This window comes from Condylura cristata, unplaced genomic scaffold (assembly GCF_000260355.1).
Source record: "Condylura cristata isolate star-nosed mole 26May11 unplaced genomic scaffold, ConCri1.0 scaffold00012, whole genome shotgun sequence".
Classification (NCBI taxonomy): Eukaryota; Metazoa; Chordata; class Mammalia; order Eulipotyphla; family Talpidae; genus Condylura; species Condylura cristata.
Genome location: NW_004567113.1, coordinates 31,385,090 through 31,402,327, shown reverse-complemented (window position 1 = coordinate 31,402,327; position 17,238 = coordinate 31,385,090). Strand labels below are relative to the sequence as shown.

The 17,238-nt window shown below is 33.0% G+C and overlaps 1 protein-coding gene across 7 annotated transcripts in view; it reads left to right on the top strand.

Annotated features, from left to right (window-relative positions):
- The window catches only part of FIP1L1 (factor interacting with PAPOLA and CPSF1), a 54,930-nt gene that overhangs the window by 17,044 nt on the left and 20,648 nt on the right, over nt 1–17,238 (top strand). For all 7 annotated transcript variants that reach the window (XM_004681294.1, XM_012724176.1, XM_004681293.2 and 4 more), the window contains 3 exons: nt 5,771–5,878; nt 14,021–14,114; nt 16,037–16,193. In XM_004681294.1, coding sequence (XP_004681351.1) covers nt 5,771–5,878; nt 14,021–14,114; nt 16,037–16,193 — 359 coding nt within the window. The remainder of the gene's footprint in view (nt 1–5,770; nt 5,879–14,020; nt 14,115–16,036; nt 16,194–17,238) is intronic.

Genomic DNA, 17,238 nt, shown 5'->3' with positions numbered 1-17,238 from the left:
TTGATCATTTTAAATGTGTAGTAGTATTTATTTTCAGTTTTTAGAAGTGGTCAGGTTTCATTTGCTGTGTTTTAGTGTTCTGCAGTTTAGAGGATGAAACAGAACTTGGGCTCTAGAGCCAGACTTCTGGAGTTTGAATTCTGGCTCTGCTAGAATGTACCTAACCATATGTCATTGGACAAATTCCTTAATGTTGTTCATCTTCCATTTCCTCATCTGTCAAAGATGGTAATAATTCTTCTCTTACAAGGAGTTATAGGTATTAAGTAGTCTAATTTACATAAATTGTTTTAAGAGTTTCTGGCATATATACAATACATACTCTAGATATTTGCTATTATAAAAAATAATTAAGCAATTTGAAAATCAATAGCAATTTTTCTATAGTTTGCCTCCCCTCCATGTGTTTTGTTTGTTTCTCATTATAATTTGGACCGTATTATTTTCTAGGGCCCCATAATTGCCTCTCCTGTAAGTGAAGAGAATGGGTAATCACCATCAGATTTTGGATAGAGGAGTGAAACAGTCTGCTTTAGGCTTTTAGTCTCAATTTAGCAACTTCATTAAGATTGATTCTAGAGGGATTAATGACAGAAACTGATAGGTAGGTTACTTCGGAGGTTGTAACTGTTGTCTAGACAAGAAGTAATGGTGACTTGCACCAAGGTGATAGTGATGCAGGTGGTGAGAATTCATCAGATAATTGGATACATTGGATTTAAGTATCTTTTGTATTTGAGATATAGAACATTATAGCAGGAGTGATGTTTGGTGGACTCAGGAGTGATGTTTGGTGGTTAGAGACCAAGAGTTCAATTAAGGACATATTAAAAGAGATACTCATTACAACATATAAGTAGAGGTTTTGCATAGAAAGTAAATAGATGAATCTGGGCTAGAGTGGAAATGTTGGACATGAGATTGTGAGTAATCATTGTTAAAGTAGTATTTAAATGAAATTATGAAACAGATTGTAAAAGAGCTAAGTTTGGTAAATGTCAAGTATCAAAGGAGAGACCCTGTGACTCTCCTTTTCAAGTTGGAAAAATGAAAATGAACCAATAAGAAGGGACCAGTAAAGATGTATAATGTATGAAATCGAAAGAAAACCCAGTATATGTAGTGTTGAAAGAATGTGTTTCTAAGAGGGACTGTTGTTAAGTGTTAAGTAAGACTGACTTGGATTTTTAAATGCAGAGATGATTGGTGATCTTGAACAGGATCATTTTCAGTGTTACAAAGTGAAGATTTAAAAAAGATATTTTGGAATGTATTCAAGAAGACATGAGAGGAGAGGAATTAGAATGTAAAAATATGAACAACTTTTTAAAGGACTGTTTTTTCTGTTGGGAAAGGATAGAGGAATGGAACAGTAACTAGAGGGACTGTTTTTTTCCAAATGAAAAAAATAATAGCATGTTTGTGAATTTATGAGTTACTAGTGAGGGAAAATTGATGCAAGACATGAGAAAGGACAGTTGCAAGTATAATGTCCTTTAAAAAGTCATAAGGGAGGGCAGGACACAGGACACAGTCAGGGTGGTTAGGTAGATAATGGTGATGGGAAGAATTCTAAGTTCTCATTTGACTGCTTCATTTACCCAGCAGCATTGGAAACATGCTATCTGATGAGTGAGAATAGAATAACAGAAGGGGAAGTTGAATGTTTGAGAAGATAGGAGACCCGAAATAGTCATTTTAGGTGTTAAAAATTGGGAGAAAGATTTAAGATTGCTAGACAGTAACTGGAGAGAATTTCAGGATCAACAGGGAGATGGGAGAAATTACACCATTTTTATATGTTGATGAGGATATTAGTAGAATGAAAAAATAATGAGAAAGATTGTACATTTCCACCTGTGATTGAGATTAATGGCATTGGGTTTTAAAATAAGAAAAGTCAGCTTGCTGAGATCTATTTCTTTGCCTTGTCAGGTGTGCATTTGTTTATGGAGTGAAGCTAGAACTAGTGAGTTAAGGTTACAGTGGGCAAACAGGAGAAGGGGATAGATCAAGGAAGGGAGGTACTACAGGGAGGAGTATAATGTGAGATACTGGGTCCAGAGAGAGACTGACAGTAAGCAGAGATAAGAAGACAGTGAGGAATAAGGGACAGTAAAAAGGAGGTAAAGGACTGATGTCAAAATTAACAGTTGTATCTGCTACTAAGCAGTGGGTAACCACCACCATGCTAGCATGGCAATGCTACCACCTTTGGACATAAAGTACAGTACCTTTTGCTTTGGGGAAAGTTATTTTCTGGATTCATCTTCATTTGATCTAAAGATAATTTTCAATTGTTATGACGTATTTCCCTAAATATTTGGTTTTTTCTTTCTGTTTCATTCTTTACATGTATAGAGAGATGTTGGAGCCAGACATATTTGAAAGTAAAATTCATTTACTTTAGCGAGGAGATAGTAATATTTATTACATAGTAAACTGCACAGTAAATAATTTTAGAATAATAAGTTTATCACTATTATGTTCCATTGTTTAAAAACTTAGATTGCCTATTAGTGTATAGACTGTTGCCCTCCTTTTTGTATTTTATCAGTAGAAATTCTGGGTTTCTAACTTTCTGTACTACCCAGCAAGTTGGCTTTCTTTAGTAAAATGTTAATATTTGTATAAAAAGCCAATCATATTATGCCATAAATGGATAGGTAGATAAAGTTTCACAGTTAAACTTAACCCATATAAGCAGCACACTGATCAGTAAAAAGAACATTACTATAACTTTCAAAACCTCTCTTGTGTCCATTTGTTTTCATTTTATTCATGTTTTGTTTTGGTAACAAATAACTTAGAAAAATTCCAGAAAAAAGTATTAAGAATGTCTGTGACTGTGAACTCAGTTGTACTGTATTTGCTTTAGAAATTTAAAAAAAAAAAAATTTCTTTATGAACCATTTGAATGCTACTTTTAGATACACTCTTTTGCCCCTACATACTTCAACATGTTTTTTCTAAGGACAAGGATATTTTGCTACATAATCAATGAAAATAATTATCAACATCTGAAAATCTAGTATTGAATTAACTCTTTTATCTGATACAGCATTCATAAATTTTGCTAATCATTGCAATAATGTCTTTTATGTCAGTTCGTTTCTTTCCTCCTTATATAGGATCTAGAATCATTCATTGCAATTAACTTTTTTAATTTCAGCCATTCTTTATTAACACTGACATTTAAAAGAATACATTTTAAAAAATACCCTTAGTGGTTTATAAAACACCCTTAATATGCATTTCTCTCATATTTTAGTAGATTAAGATTTTGTTTGTTAGGCAGGAACAATCAGTGAGGTTCTGATATCTTTAATGCATTAGCCTGGAGGTATAGATACCAGTGTGTCCCACCAGTGTGTAATTACCTATTTGTGGTGGTGTTCATTCAGTTTTACACTGCAAGGTTGCTATTTTCCTTGTGTGTTTAAAAATAGCATGTGAAGGCCCTCCCTGGTGGCGCAGCAGGTTAAAGCACAGCACTGAGAATCTAAAGCCGCTTCCACATGAGTTCAATTCCCGCCTGCCCCGGAGGTGACCACATGGTGTGGCAGACCTCTCCTGACCCACCCGCTGCTCCCCTCAGCAGTGTACTTCGTCGATCTGCCTGTTCTGTTCCCCACTCTGTCTCTGGTGAAGCCTCTCACTGCCCCTGAGCCTCTGGCCTGTACCCCAGTTCTGTATGCACAAATAAATAAATCTTTAAAAAAAAAAAAATAGCATGTGAAGAGACTATAAATAACTCTTTTCCTCTTTGAATGTCCCAAGAATTTTAGCCTCTATTGATGATTTTTACTGCTATCATGACTGCAAAAGACAGATGACCTGTTATTTCCTCTTCTGTTTATTAGTTGGCATTCTACTTTTAAAATGAGCTTTCCTATTTACCCCACTTACTGTCAGTTAACTCAGTTTTTATTTGTGAGACAGTATGTGGCTTGTGTGTGTGCATATGTGTACATACATATATGTGTGTGTCTGTATATTTGTGTGTGTGTTATAGTTCATATTGATGCTTAAATTGTTTAAATCTGGTTTGTAGAAATCTCTCCAAACTGACTCTTATAATCCTCTGAGTTGTCCCCCTATTATTTAGAGTATATCTTTACTTTCTGGCATTATTTATATGAATCTTGTACTTCTCTACCCCTTTTTTATTTATTCATTCATTCATCTATTCATTCATTCATTCGGAACTGGGGTACAGGCCAGAGTTTGAGACGATTGACCAGAGACAGAGAGGGGAGCAGAACAGGCAGATCGACGAAGTACACTGCTGAGGGGAGCAGCCGGCGGGTCAGGAGAGGTCTGCCTCGCCATGTGGATCTCCTCCTCCAGGGCAGGCGGGAATTGAACTTATGCAGAAGGGGCTTTAGCTTCTTAGTGCTGTGCTTTCTACAAGCAACCATTTCTTGAGGGCACACTTGATGCCTTTTAGTGGGAAATAATAAACAGAAACCAATGTTGAATACTAGCTATACTCATTGCTACAGGGTTGTCACTATTTCTAGGTCTTTCCAGCAGTCAGATCCAGAAAAAAAGCAGTTTTCAATATGAAATTGCCATGTATATTTTTATAAAACCTTAATTAGAAAATTATGTTTATTTCCAGACTACTCAGGATTCTTATTTACCCTCTTTCCATTTTGTAGCTTCCATTTCCTGTAGTGAGTGAAAATCTGTTTCTAAATAACTTAAAACACACACACACACTCATTTGCTTGGTCTTAAAATGTACAAAATAGATTCAGAACTTCTGGGTCTTGTCATGAAAAAATGACAGACTTACTAGAATTCAAGATTTCTTTGCAATTCTATTTTCTTACTGAAGATCTGTAGTCAGAATATTATCTTCATATTCAAATGTTAACTTTGCACTGCTTAGACATTGAAAATATAATTTGATCCATTTTTTCTGTTTGTGATCAGTTTTAGCATTTGTTTGCCTCCATTCTTATCAACTTAATTAGCTTTTTCATATATAGAAAACTAATGTAGTTCCAAAGCAAGGCTATCTAGAGTGATATACAGATATATCTATTACTTTTTCATTCCTGTTAATAATTTCATTTCATCTAGTTTCTGGTTTGTTCTTCCTGTATATAAATAAGTAGATACATAGACTGTTGTTCTTATTGCTTTGAAAGAGCATCTAACTAGTTCTTTAAACAATTGACAAGTATACAGATACTTGAACTTTTTATCAACTGTGTCACCAGGGATAAAATTAGCTTTTTCTAGAATTTTACTTTGAAAAAGTTAAAATGAAATTTCTTTTTATATTTAGTATAGGAGTGTATGAAACATCAGAGTTTTTCTGTTAACTGCTTACAGTAACAATAGTTATATCTGTTACTGAACAATATAAAGAAAGATCAAAATAAGATTTTGAAACCCCAGAAATTATTAATTTACAAAAGTACTGAAGTTTATTGCTTAAAAATATATCCTGAAGTAAATCTTTCATTTTTTCTCATTTCTGCATTTTGACATCATACTGTATGTTGAAAAATACTCTTTTAAATGCCACCTGTAATCTCATATCACAGCAAGTATTTTATGTTATTTGAAGAAAATTATACTGTAGGAACATGCTAAAGGACTTTAGAAAGAGCCTGTCAAAAGAAAAAAATATGGGGGAGGGGGTCAAAGACAACAAAAAGATTGTGTGTAAGGAAATAGAAACAGGATGAGCGGGGGGTGGGGGAGTTAGAGACAACAATATGTAAGAAAAAACATAGAAAATTTATCTCACCAGAAACAGCACCTCTTCTCAGTCTCAGACAAGTTCTGCCTCCAGAAAAGCCAGTTCAAGCGTCGGGAAGTGGCAGGATCGATACGGGAGGGCGGAATCACCTGATCTAAGGTAAGGCTGTTTTTAAATATTGGATATCCCCTGATGTTGTTATGTGTTATTAGTAGCAGAATAAATTTTGATTAGACTGTATCATATTTCCCCCTTCATTATGCTTTTCCAGTATAGAATTGAGGGTCTTAAGTTACTTTATAAGTAATAAGGCCCTGTCACCTCATGTCTTGCCTTTTATCCTTCTTATCTTTTATAACATATTACAAATTGCATGAAACTGTGTTTAGAGGTTCTAAATAAGGGTTTCCCCCCCCTTCTCCTTGCTACAGGTTTAATTCTTTATCATACTGTATTTTTTAATTCTTAGGAGCTTTCACTATTTACTTTATAAAATCTAGCCTTTTGAGGCAGTATTTATGACCTGTAATGTTTATTAATTATGCATTCTTAGGATGGGTATTGTAAACAATATGAGACAGTAAAATGGGAATTATAGTTTATACCCTAAAGGGTTTAGTTTGAAGCAAATATTTGAGTATGAAAATGCATTGCCCACAGTAATCCATCTGAGCAATTAAACTTTGCTTGACTTAGAAATATAGACCAGGATATCTTCATAATTTACCAATTGATGTTTTGAACAGTGATGATGTATCATGAGGTAAAAGGTAGTTTGTTCTTATAGCTAAAGAATTTTAAAGTTTAATCTTGGGCAAGTTAATTTTATTCAGTGTGCTTTTAATTTTCATTCACAAACTTTTAGGCATGTAAATAATCAGATACTTTTTATCATAACACCTAAAAAAGAGGGAAACCTTTTAAGATTTTATTTTCTTGATTTCCTTTACTATAGAATTTTTTTTACAATAAATAGTAAGAATTTGTCGTCTGTTTCTTCATTAGGATTTTTTTCTGCTAGAAAAAACAAATTTAGTCATGCTCAAAAGTAGGTATTTATCTCAAAGTCAAATATATATATATACAGCTACCCAAATGACAGGTATAATAGGTGATGAGATTATAAGCTGTACCCTTAAAATACTGTCAGTTACATGTGTTGCTTTAAAATAGGTTATAGAATAAAATTTGCATATTTTACTATTTTAGAAGTCCATTAATCTTTTTTCATATTATAAAATATTGACTGATACTAGTTTTTAAAATTAAAATTCTTTGAAAACCCATAAAAGTTTTAAGAGTTTAGGTAAAAATAAAGTTAGATCTGTCAAGTGTGGAAGTTCTTTCACCAAAGAGGATATCCAGAAGGCCAGTAGATAACATGGCAGGATGCTTGTCATTGTTCCCTACAAGATGCATGTTAAAATCACAATGAGCTATTATGTCCCACATTGAGAATGGAGGTGCATAGAAAAGGTAACCTACACTGTCGGTAGAAATGTAAACTGATGAGCTGTCATGGGTTAAGCTTTAAAAAACTGAAGGTGGAAATAACTGTACAGCCCAGCAATTCCACTCGTGGGCATTTATCCAGAGAACATAAAGCCAGCAATTAAAAAAAAAAAACTGTAGTCTCTAAAATGTTTATTGCAGCACTATTTACAACACCAGGACATGGAAACCACCTAAGTTCCCACTGATAGAAGATTTTATCAAGAAAATGTGGTTTATCTACATTATGGAATACTAATACTCAACCAAATAAAAAGACAAGATTTTGGCAGTTATAGCAAATCAAAGGTTTTTGAGGGAATTGTGTGTGATAAAACAAGTCAAAGTGATACAATTTTGGATATTTACATAGACAATTCAGTATAAGAAAGTACTTTTAAAAACTGGTGGGCATTCAAAAGTAGATGACTGGATTAAAAAGATGTACATATACACAATGGAATATTACTCAGCAACCAAAAAAGATGTACATATACACAATGGAATATTAATCAGCATATAAACACATGCCTTTCGCAATAACATAGATGGAGTTGGAAAAGATCATGCTTAGTGAAATAAGCCAGAAAGAAAAGGAAAAATACCAGATGATTTCACTCATAGCAGGAGTATAATGGACCAGGCGAAAAAATAATAATGAACAACTATATACCAGAGACCTTTTATGGGGGTTGGAGTAGGGAATGGGATCAAAAATAGTGGGGCGAAGGAAATGCACTGGACTATGGTGATGGCACATGGGTGATTTGGTGATGGGAAGCATACAGGGATTACAACTGAGATGAAAAAATGCACAGAATTATGTAAAATTAAACTATTATTTAAAAGAAATCTGGTGGGCATTAACAGATGAACTAAGGTTTTTGAAGGAGGGAGGATAGAAAAGAGTCAGGGAATGAGGTGGTGGTGAGGGTAAATAACCCAAATTTAAAGTTTTTCTCCAGTAACTCAGTAGTTTTAATGTGGATACAATATTTGTCATAAGGGAGAAAAAACAGGTTACAAGAAGTCTATAGATAAAGCGGCAAAGAAAATATGTTTGTGCTGTTTCATAAGATACTTTTTTCCCATGTATGAAAGTGTAATAACATATTTATCTGTTTACTTATGTATAGAGCAGTTATGTTTGGAGCATTATATACAAACCACATAGCTCAGTTTTTGATGGTTTAAAAAATAATGAGGCATAATCGCTGCCCTTACCTGAAGCAGATTTCAGAGTAAATAGTCCGTAAAGCATAGATGTTGGTCCTCAGGGATTTCATCTTCACAGTGAGGGCAGTGGAGAGCTATTGAAGAATTTAGAGGAGTGAAATGATATGATCAACTTTGCAGTTAGGTTGGTGAGAGACATGATTGCAAGGAACCACCAGGAAGATAGCAAAAAATGATGCCATGAGAGAAATGAATGCCTACCACAGAGGGGAAAACAAAGAATAAAAATGGAAGCCACAAATTGAAAGGTGGTATTGGCAGCCTGTATAATTGACAAAGGATAAATGATTATAGACTATTAAGAACTCCAGAACTATGAACTCAGGACAAATGTTCCAAAAATGTTAAAAGATATATTAAGAAAAACAAACAAAAATATGAATGGAATATATATATTATCCTAGTAATAAATTAAATTGTTAGCTATATATTGAGATTGTATGTTTTAGTTTTATAATATTTATTGGCTATATAACTTAATAGGAAATTGAAAAGTTACTAGCGCTTTGAGAATTGCTCTCACAGAGATAAGGTCAGCAGAAATTAAAGAATCTGATAGGGCCAATTGTGCTGAGGAACAATGTAGATATTTTGCATAGTTGGTTGGAGTATAACTGACACAGTGACTTTGGAACATATTTGTCATTCTCTAGTAAGTTGGAAATGTGCATGTCTTGTGACCTAGGAATTTCACTTCTCCTTTATATATTATTTAAATGTGATTCATGAGTGTAACAATAAAATGAATCTAACTATTCCTACGTACGGAACTTATGATGTTGGCTGAAGAAGGCAATGCAGCCTGTCCCAGGCTCTTGGCTTGCTTGTCATGTGTCAACTCATTTAGTCCTCAAACCACCCTACCCCATCCCACAATTTTATTTTCAGAAGTATTTTAGATAAAAGTAGTATGAACCAATATGGAGTGGTAGCTGAATTTTTTCATGTTGATTTCTGTGAATTAAAATAACAATTTAACTTACATAAAACAGTTAACTTGGATATTATAGCTCATGCCATAGATTTATTTCAAATATGGATAACAATGCAGATAGCATATATTACAGTTTCCAAAAGGCCAGATAATGGGAGATTTCATTTTCATCATGTTCCTATTGATAATGTACTAGTAGCCTTCTTTGTATAAAGAATAATTGTTAAACTTTAGCTGTTTCATGGAGTAGGTACTGGGCTTGGAGATTAGATTTGTCTTGTACCTTTGCGAAATTAGGAAAGTTCCCTAAAGTCTCCACTACTTTCTACAAGTGTAAAATGATAAGGCTACACTGTATTATCTGGAAGGTCCTTTCAGTATTGAAATCCTTTAATTACTGGCCAGCCCCCAGGTGATAATGGGAAAGTCAATCTGAAAAATTAGGAATTTGCCAAAATGCATGGTAAAAGATAAAGCCAGGTTAGACCTACTGGTTTTCTGCCTTTAACAACTGCAGTTCAGGCAAAGGTATGGGGAGTATTAATAATCAGTTATACTTCATATATTTTTAAGCTGTGTATTCCATTTGCTACTGTTACTATCTGAAATTTCAGGTAATATGTCAGTCATTTCTCTTAATATGTTTTAAGGTAGTTGTGCTTTTGATACAAAAAATTTCTTGAAATAAGATGGTTCTAGTGTCTGAAAACATGTTGCTCATAAGTACAGCAGTTCCTCAACTTCCCTTAGATTCAGTTTCTAAGAATCTAGTCATAATATTAAATGTGGATTTAATGTATTAAATTAGCTTTAGGTAAAAATGCTTTGATTATTCACAAACTTAAATTTGTAGATTAAAGTACCCGACCACTAAGAGGCTAAATACTCATAGTACATTGTTTTGCTTCCCCTGATTGGATAATTTGCCAACTTGCCAGATTATGCATTGTTGTGCTTCACCCAGCATTGAGGCATGTTTTGAGAAAAAGTTCTATGAAATTCACATTTGTTTGCATTGTAGTAATATTAGAGACTTTGTCCTATTTCAGTATTTTCAAAGAATGAGTTTACAATTATTGATGGGTTGTAAGGTCAATTTAATGGTCCTAGCCAGAATTTCTTGGTTTTGTATTGTTTATTTTATTTTTCTTGTGTCACATTTAAACATTAATAAACTCAAATTTTAGTATTACGTTGAAGTACAAATACTGTTTCATGAAACTTTTCAGCTATGTGTTTGCACAATGGATTGCTGTGCAGCATGTATTTTTTAAAGAACTTTGTTGTCAAAAATGTTTTAAAACTACCTACTTTATCATACTTTTTAAGATAAATTAAAAAATGTTTTCCTCTGTTATCTGTAAAATAGGAATAATAGCTGGCTACCTATTAGGAAGAATACACATATATATTGGTTATGACAGTGCTTTCCTATAACACGTAGTAGGTTCTCAAAAAATACTAGCTGCTCGTACCACATAAGGCTATCTTCAGACCTAATGTTTTATTTTGTGTATTAAAAACTTTTGTTAATAATGATGTACTTTACTGTGGCTATTAAAGAAGAAGCTCCCTGAAATTTGTGGCAATAAGATGAACAGGTAATCTTTTGTCTGCCTTCTCTTAGTCCTGATTTTGTCACTTTTAAAATTTATGTTGTATTTTGTAAGGAGGCTTCATACCCTTTCTGGAACATTAAATTTATTAAAATAAGATATGTAAATATAGTTATTTGCAGAGATGCAAATATGCTAATGAATCTGTGCCAGGAGCAAAAGTTAGAGGTTTTGTGTATATCACTGCCTGTATTAAATTGCATATTAGCGAAACTGTAGATCTCCACTCTGATTAATAATATTTTAGCTTTTTATTGTATAATTGAGTCCAGTATAGAGAAGAGAATTTTCATGTTCGTTAGCCATTTCCTTTGTAGAACCACCTTGTAAATCCAGTTAAACTCATTCTGGACAGATACTCTTCTTTATAGCGAAGCTCTTTTCAGTCTTTATGCATTCAACTAAAAGTTGTACAGAAAAACTTTCAAGGTAATATGGTTCAATATTTTCCATAATGTAATATCAGAATCACACTTTTTAAAATTACTTTTTTGCATTAAATAGTAAGGTTTTTTTGGTTTATTTTTTACTTTTTTACTTGCATATCTATTTATCAGAAGATATTTCTGAACAAAATGATGCATTTCACATTTCTTATTAAATCAGTTAAATCAAGGGGGCTTGTCAATATAGAGAAGTAATGTTTTCTGGACTCCCTCTACAGTTGTACCTCTATAGTTGTTTAGGCTGATTTCTAATTTTTATGATTTTTAGAAGCGTATTTGCCCCTTTAAATCTTTAGTGACTAAAAAAATTTAGTGACTCAAATATAAAAACTGGACTTCTGACCATATTTATGAATTGACTACTTACATGTATCCTAGAATTTTTAATAGTTAGTGTCCTTAGAACATCATAGTAAAAGGTTATAAAAAAAAAAAAAACCTCTCCTCTTGACATAGAAAAGATCATTATGTCTAGATCTAGATTTTGCTACTTTTTAGCAATTTGAAGAATTTGCAATATTACACATTTGTGAGAATTTTTCCTGATGGGAATAAATTTAAAAGGATGGAGATGGGGGTAGATCCAGTGATTAGAAATAGAAAAGTAGTGGAAAGGAAGTAGGATGTTAAAAGTTTTTATAAATGAAGTCTGCATAGCTATAAACTTTGAAGGTTTTGATAAATGAAGTCTGCATAGCTTGGAGGGAATATGAACTTGGAGGGAAATTCTCTTCTCAGAACACACCTGTCTCTGAGAAGTTGTTAGACTCTGAGATGATGCATGCTTTGCTGTTTGTAACTATTTTAGGTTTTAGGGGAAAAAAATAGAGCAACAATTATTTTCTATCAGAGCTATTTAGTTTTTTCTAATATATAGATTTTAATATATTTTCTGAATTACATTGAAGGATACTAGTTATGTAAAACCATTCTTGAAAATTATTTCTTTATCTTTTAAGTGATAGAAAAGAGATTTATATATAAGTAGACAATGTACTTGAAGATCTTTATGTACTTTTTATAGGGATAGGGCTGTCTTTCATATGTTAAGTATAGTTTTTAATGTAACTTTTCAAGGTTCACTTAGGGTAAACTTTCACAAGTATTTTGACTAACAGAAGTCTGAAGTTGGTATTTAAAATAGTTTTATTTATTGTGGTAATACTGGTTTACATATATTTTAGGGATATATTTTTATATCTCTTCAGATGTATGTTACCACACCACACCCACTACCAGAACACCCATAATCCACCATAGTCTGTAGGGCTCCCTCCATGCTTTGCTCTTCACTCATCCCCTGGTAGTACCAGTTCTGCAATGAGATTTCAAGAATTGTTTTTCTTTGGTTTTGGTCTTTTTTGTTATCGTTTATTCCACATATGAGTACAATCATCCAGTATTTGTGTTTTGCCTTTTGACTTATTTCAGAAGTCTTAAGATTTTCAAAGGCCAATTATCTTGTGATAGTCACACTGAACTGGAAGACAGTATATCTTAAGGGAAAAGAACTATAGGTTTTGGAATCAGAAAGACTCAAGTATGAAAGTAATAGAGTCACTTAATTATTGCTGAGGTCAGTGATTTCATTTTGTGGGCCCTATCTTTTTTCCTGTATCTCTAAAAATATACAATAATTCTTAAGTAAAGGTTTATTGTGAGGTTTAAGTATAAGAGGTAGTTATTTAGCAATTGGTAGCTGCTATTGCTAGTCATTTTAGGTGACTATGGAGAGATATACATTATTTTCATTAATTTACTCCTACAGAGTTTTAAGCAGAATTATTCAGAATTCAAATACAGGTGAAGAGAAATAAATTTGTATCCATCTTTCATCGCCTGTTCCCACAAATGTTTTGTTAAGTATATTTTTATAGTCCTTAACTACATATATCTGAAGGGTATGATCCTATATCTCTCAATCATTTCGCATTGTAAACTAATGTTATCTTAATAAAAAATTTTTATTTTATCAAGTTTAACTTGCTAGATTTGCCTGTCACATTTGCAGCATTATTTGTTGTAGACTTTTCCCATGTACTCATAGTTAAACATTAAGGGATCAGAGATAGCGATTTAAATATTTCAATGTAAGTTATCAGAAATGGAAATCTGGTCCCTTTTTATGTGTTCTAAAATCTAGAATGAACCATTATAAGAGTGCACTCTGTGTGGGTCAAAATGAACAGTTGAAAATTTCCTTTAAAGCCTTTTTTGGAATTATTTTGCATATTTCCTTAATAGAGCTGTGATATATAGTTCATGGTGGCCAAAAATTTTTGCTTTCCACTACCTCTTTGGAGGTAGTAGATAAAGAAGTAGGAAATTTAGATGAAAACTTATAAAAATACTTCAGATTAAAGTATGATTGTCACTTTAATGGTTATACATTAGTAATAAAACTTTTATGACAGTATAGGATAGTGAGTTCTAATTCAGTTAATTTATTTCAGTGTGTATTAACTGATTTTTTAAAAAGTATATTGCAAAAGGTTTTAGATCTTATTTCTCAGTTATTGTTTTGTTTTTCAAACATCTAATTACGTGAAACTGAATTGATTCAATATTTATGTTATAGGCGGTTACCTGGGGCAATTGATGTTATTGGTCAGACTATAACTATCAGCCGGGTAGAAGGAAGGCGACGGGCCAATGAAAACAGCAACATACAGGTTTGGCGTTTTTTTAAAAAAACTATTTTTAACTGAATGGTTAAGTCCATGTTTTAATTGAATTTATTAAATATATGTAAGAATTTTTTCCCCTTATTGTAAATGTAATTTGTAGGTAATATGATAGGAAAAAATCATGTGACGTGTAGTAATTTAAAGAAGAAAAGAATAGTGGTAATTCTGCTCTCTAATAACAACATTCTAGTATGCTTATTTTTTGTCATCAAGCAAGATTGGAGTACTATTGTGATAATATTTTTATGTATCTTTTTAAATGAGCAATTATTTGAATTTTTTCATATTCTTAAAATCAATCCAGGATAGCTTCATTGTATGAATACACCACAATAAAAGTGGCATATCTGGGTAAAGTGAATTGTTTACACATGAAAGGAGATGAGTTACTAGTAACTTGCATAATTCAAGTTAAAACTTCAGTAACTGGAGCGTTCATCTAAGCTTGACTACGTATTTTTCATTATTTTTTTCTAGGGCTTTCACAGATGTTTATAGAGTCATTCTTATTGTCTTTAATCATGTAAATGTTCTTTTCATGCTTAAAGGTAAATGTTCTAAAATAGAAGATAATTCTTTTTCTCCACCATTAATGATACCATGATTTCTGAAAGTAATTCTTTTCCCTACTTTAAAAATATCTTGTCAGTTTAAACCTTATAGAAATTACTGTACTTAAACATGGAAAAGCTAATGAAAGAAGGGATATGCTTAAATGATATGCTTTAACCAGTGAGGATTTGAGAAATATGTAACATCATCTTTCCTATTTCTGGTATGTTTCCTGAATATATTTAGCACATCAGAATCCCTTTGGGAGCTTGTCCAAAAATCCAGCTATTTAGATGCCAGTTTCCTAAATTTTCAGTGTCTGTCCCTTAACTGTTCATACAGATTGCTGTTTGATAACCAGTTTTACTTCTCAAATATAAGTCCTTCTTAAAAGTTACAAGACTCACGTGAAAAAGTTACTTTTTTATATCTGATTTCCTGTTCCTTGCATCTGTTTATGTCTTTCTTATGGGCTCTTATTTTGCCAACTTAACACAGGCCCTGGTACAATGAATGTTTGGCTCTGCTGTCAGGTTAATTCCTTTTTTAAAAAAAAATTACTTATTTATGCATACAGAACTGAGGTGCAGAGTAGGTGAGAGGATTCACCATAGACAAAATGGGGAACAGAATAGGCAGATGGACGAAGTACACTGCTGAGGGGAGCAGTGGGCAGGTCAGAAGAGGTCTGCCTCGCAAGTGGGTCACCTCCAGGACCAGGGATTGAATTCCCACTGAAGCCACTGCTACTCGCTTGCAGTGCTGTGCTTTAACCTATTGTGCCACTTTGAGTAATATTAAGATGATACCCACCACATTGTAAAGTGCTTAATTGTCTTCCTTTTTAGGATGTTTTTGTCATTTATTTTTTGTTTTTAAAGATTTTTTTACATACACAAGAGCTAGGGTGTAAGTCAGCAGTGTGGGGAGTGAGAGGATTCACCAGAGAGTGGGGAGCAGAACAGGTCTACTGAAACATACTGCTGAGGGGAGCAGCAGGCGAGACAGGAAAGGTCTGCTGTGCCATGTGGGTCAGCTCCCTGGATGGCTGAGGATCAAACTTATGTTGCAGTGTCTGGCAACTGCTTGATAGCTCTGTGTCTTTAACCCCTGTACCACCAGGGAGGCCCTTAGTAGTTTCTTGTTAAGACTTTTTTTTTTCTGTAACAGTTCTTAAGATTTTAAAAAGTGAACATTTTAAAAAGTGTATGTTTGAATATATGCTCACATCTATATTTAGGTCTTACCACACAGCTAGAAAAATACTCATGCTTCCCCCAAATAGTGTATTTCTAAGATTAAATGAAACTGGTTACTGAGTTTAACTTTATAAATTAACTATGCTCTAATTTCAGGTCCTTTCTGAACGATCTGCTACTGAAGTAGACAACAATTTTAGCAAGCCACCTCCATTTTTCCCTCCAGGAGCTCCTCCTACCCACCTTCCACCTCCTCCATTTCTTCCACCTCCTCCAACTGTCAGCACTGCTCCACCTCTTATTCCACCACCAGGTAAATAGTAAATAAGACATTTGATTTTGAAAAGAAATAGTGGGCATTTTTAAAATTTTGAATTAAACAATTAAAATATGTATTTGAAAATAACATCATGGATTTCAGTGCATATAAAGTAGTAGATACAAAGTTTATTATTCACACTGAAACAGCTGTCTTGCTAGTTCAGCAAAGACAAAATAAAATATACTAAAGAATATGAAGATACTAACATTGTAATAAACATGATAGTGATCCCCAAACTGAAGTTGCTTTTGTATATGTGCAAATTCATATTGACTTGTTAAGTTGTTTTGAAAAATTGTAGAGATATTTTTAGAATGGAATGGATAAAAAAGATTTATATCCCATGTTATTGAAATTCCAATTTCAACCTGTTTGTCCCTCTGTGTGTGCTGTTTTCTATCTAGGTGACTGCTGGTGGTGCCAGGTGGCTGGTATTTACTTCTTTTAAATGAGACAAAACATTAATGTCAGCTCTTATAATGTTTTAGCCATTTTTGATTATTTAGTAAGAACTAGACCATTGATAATAGAAAAAAAATCAACAAATATTTCCCCAATTTTAATTTTACTTTTTACCTTTCCCCTTTGATCCAGTAATCTTTATTGTTCATTCCCAATAAGCCTTTAATACTTATTGCTATAACCAATTTTAATGCCTAACATGAGTGAGATAATAATTTCTTTCTTTCTAGGAAGAATACCAATAATAAAGTATAGATAGCTGCTGGTCCTAATTAGAATTACATGGATGACATGTTAAAATATGCTTTCTATTAATAAAGTCAGTTTTTACTAAGTAACCAGTTTTCAGGAGAGTGGTTTTGTTTTAGAGTGCTTTACCACTGTAGTTATCAGAGCACAAAGTGACACATAGTCTGAATACTTCACTGTGTTGTTCATCTTGGTCGCTAAATGTCAGCTATTGCTTTGGCCTCGCAATTACATCTTTAATCCTCTTCCATTGTAGTCTCTACCTTCAAAAAGGATAAGAAAGCTATTAAGAAAAAAACTGACTTTAAAGAGTCTATAATCACAA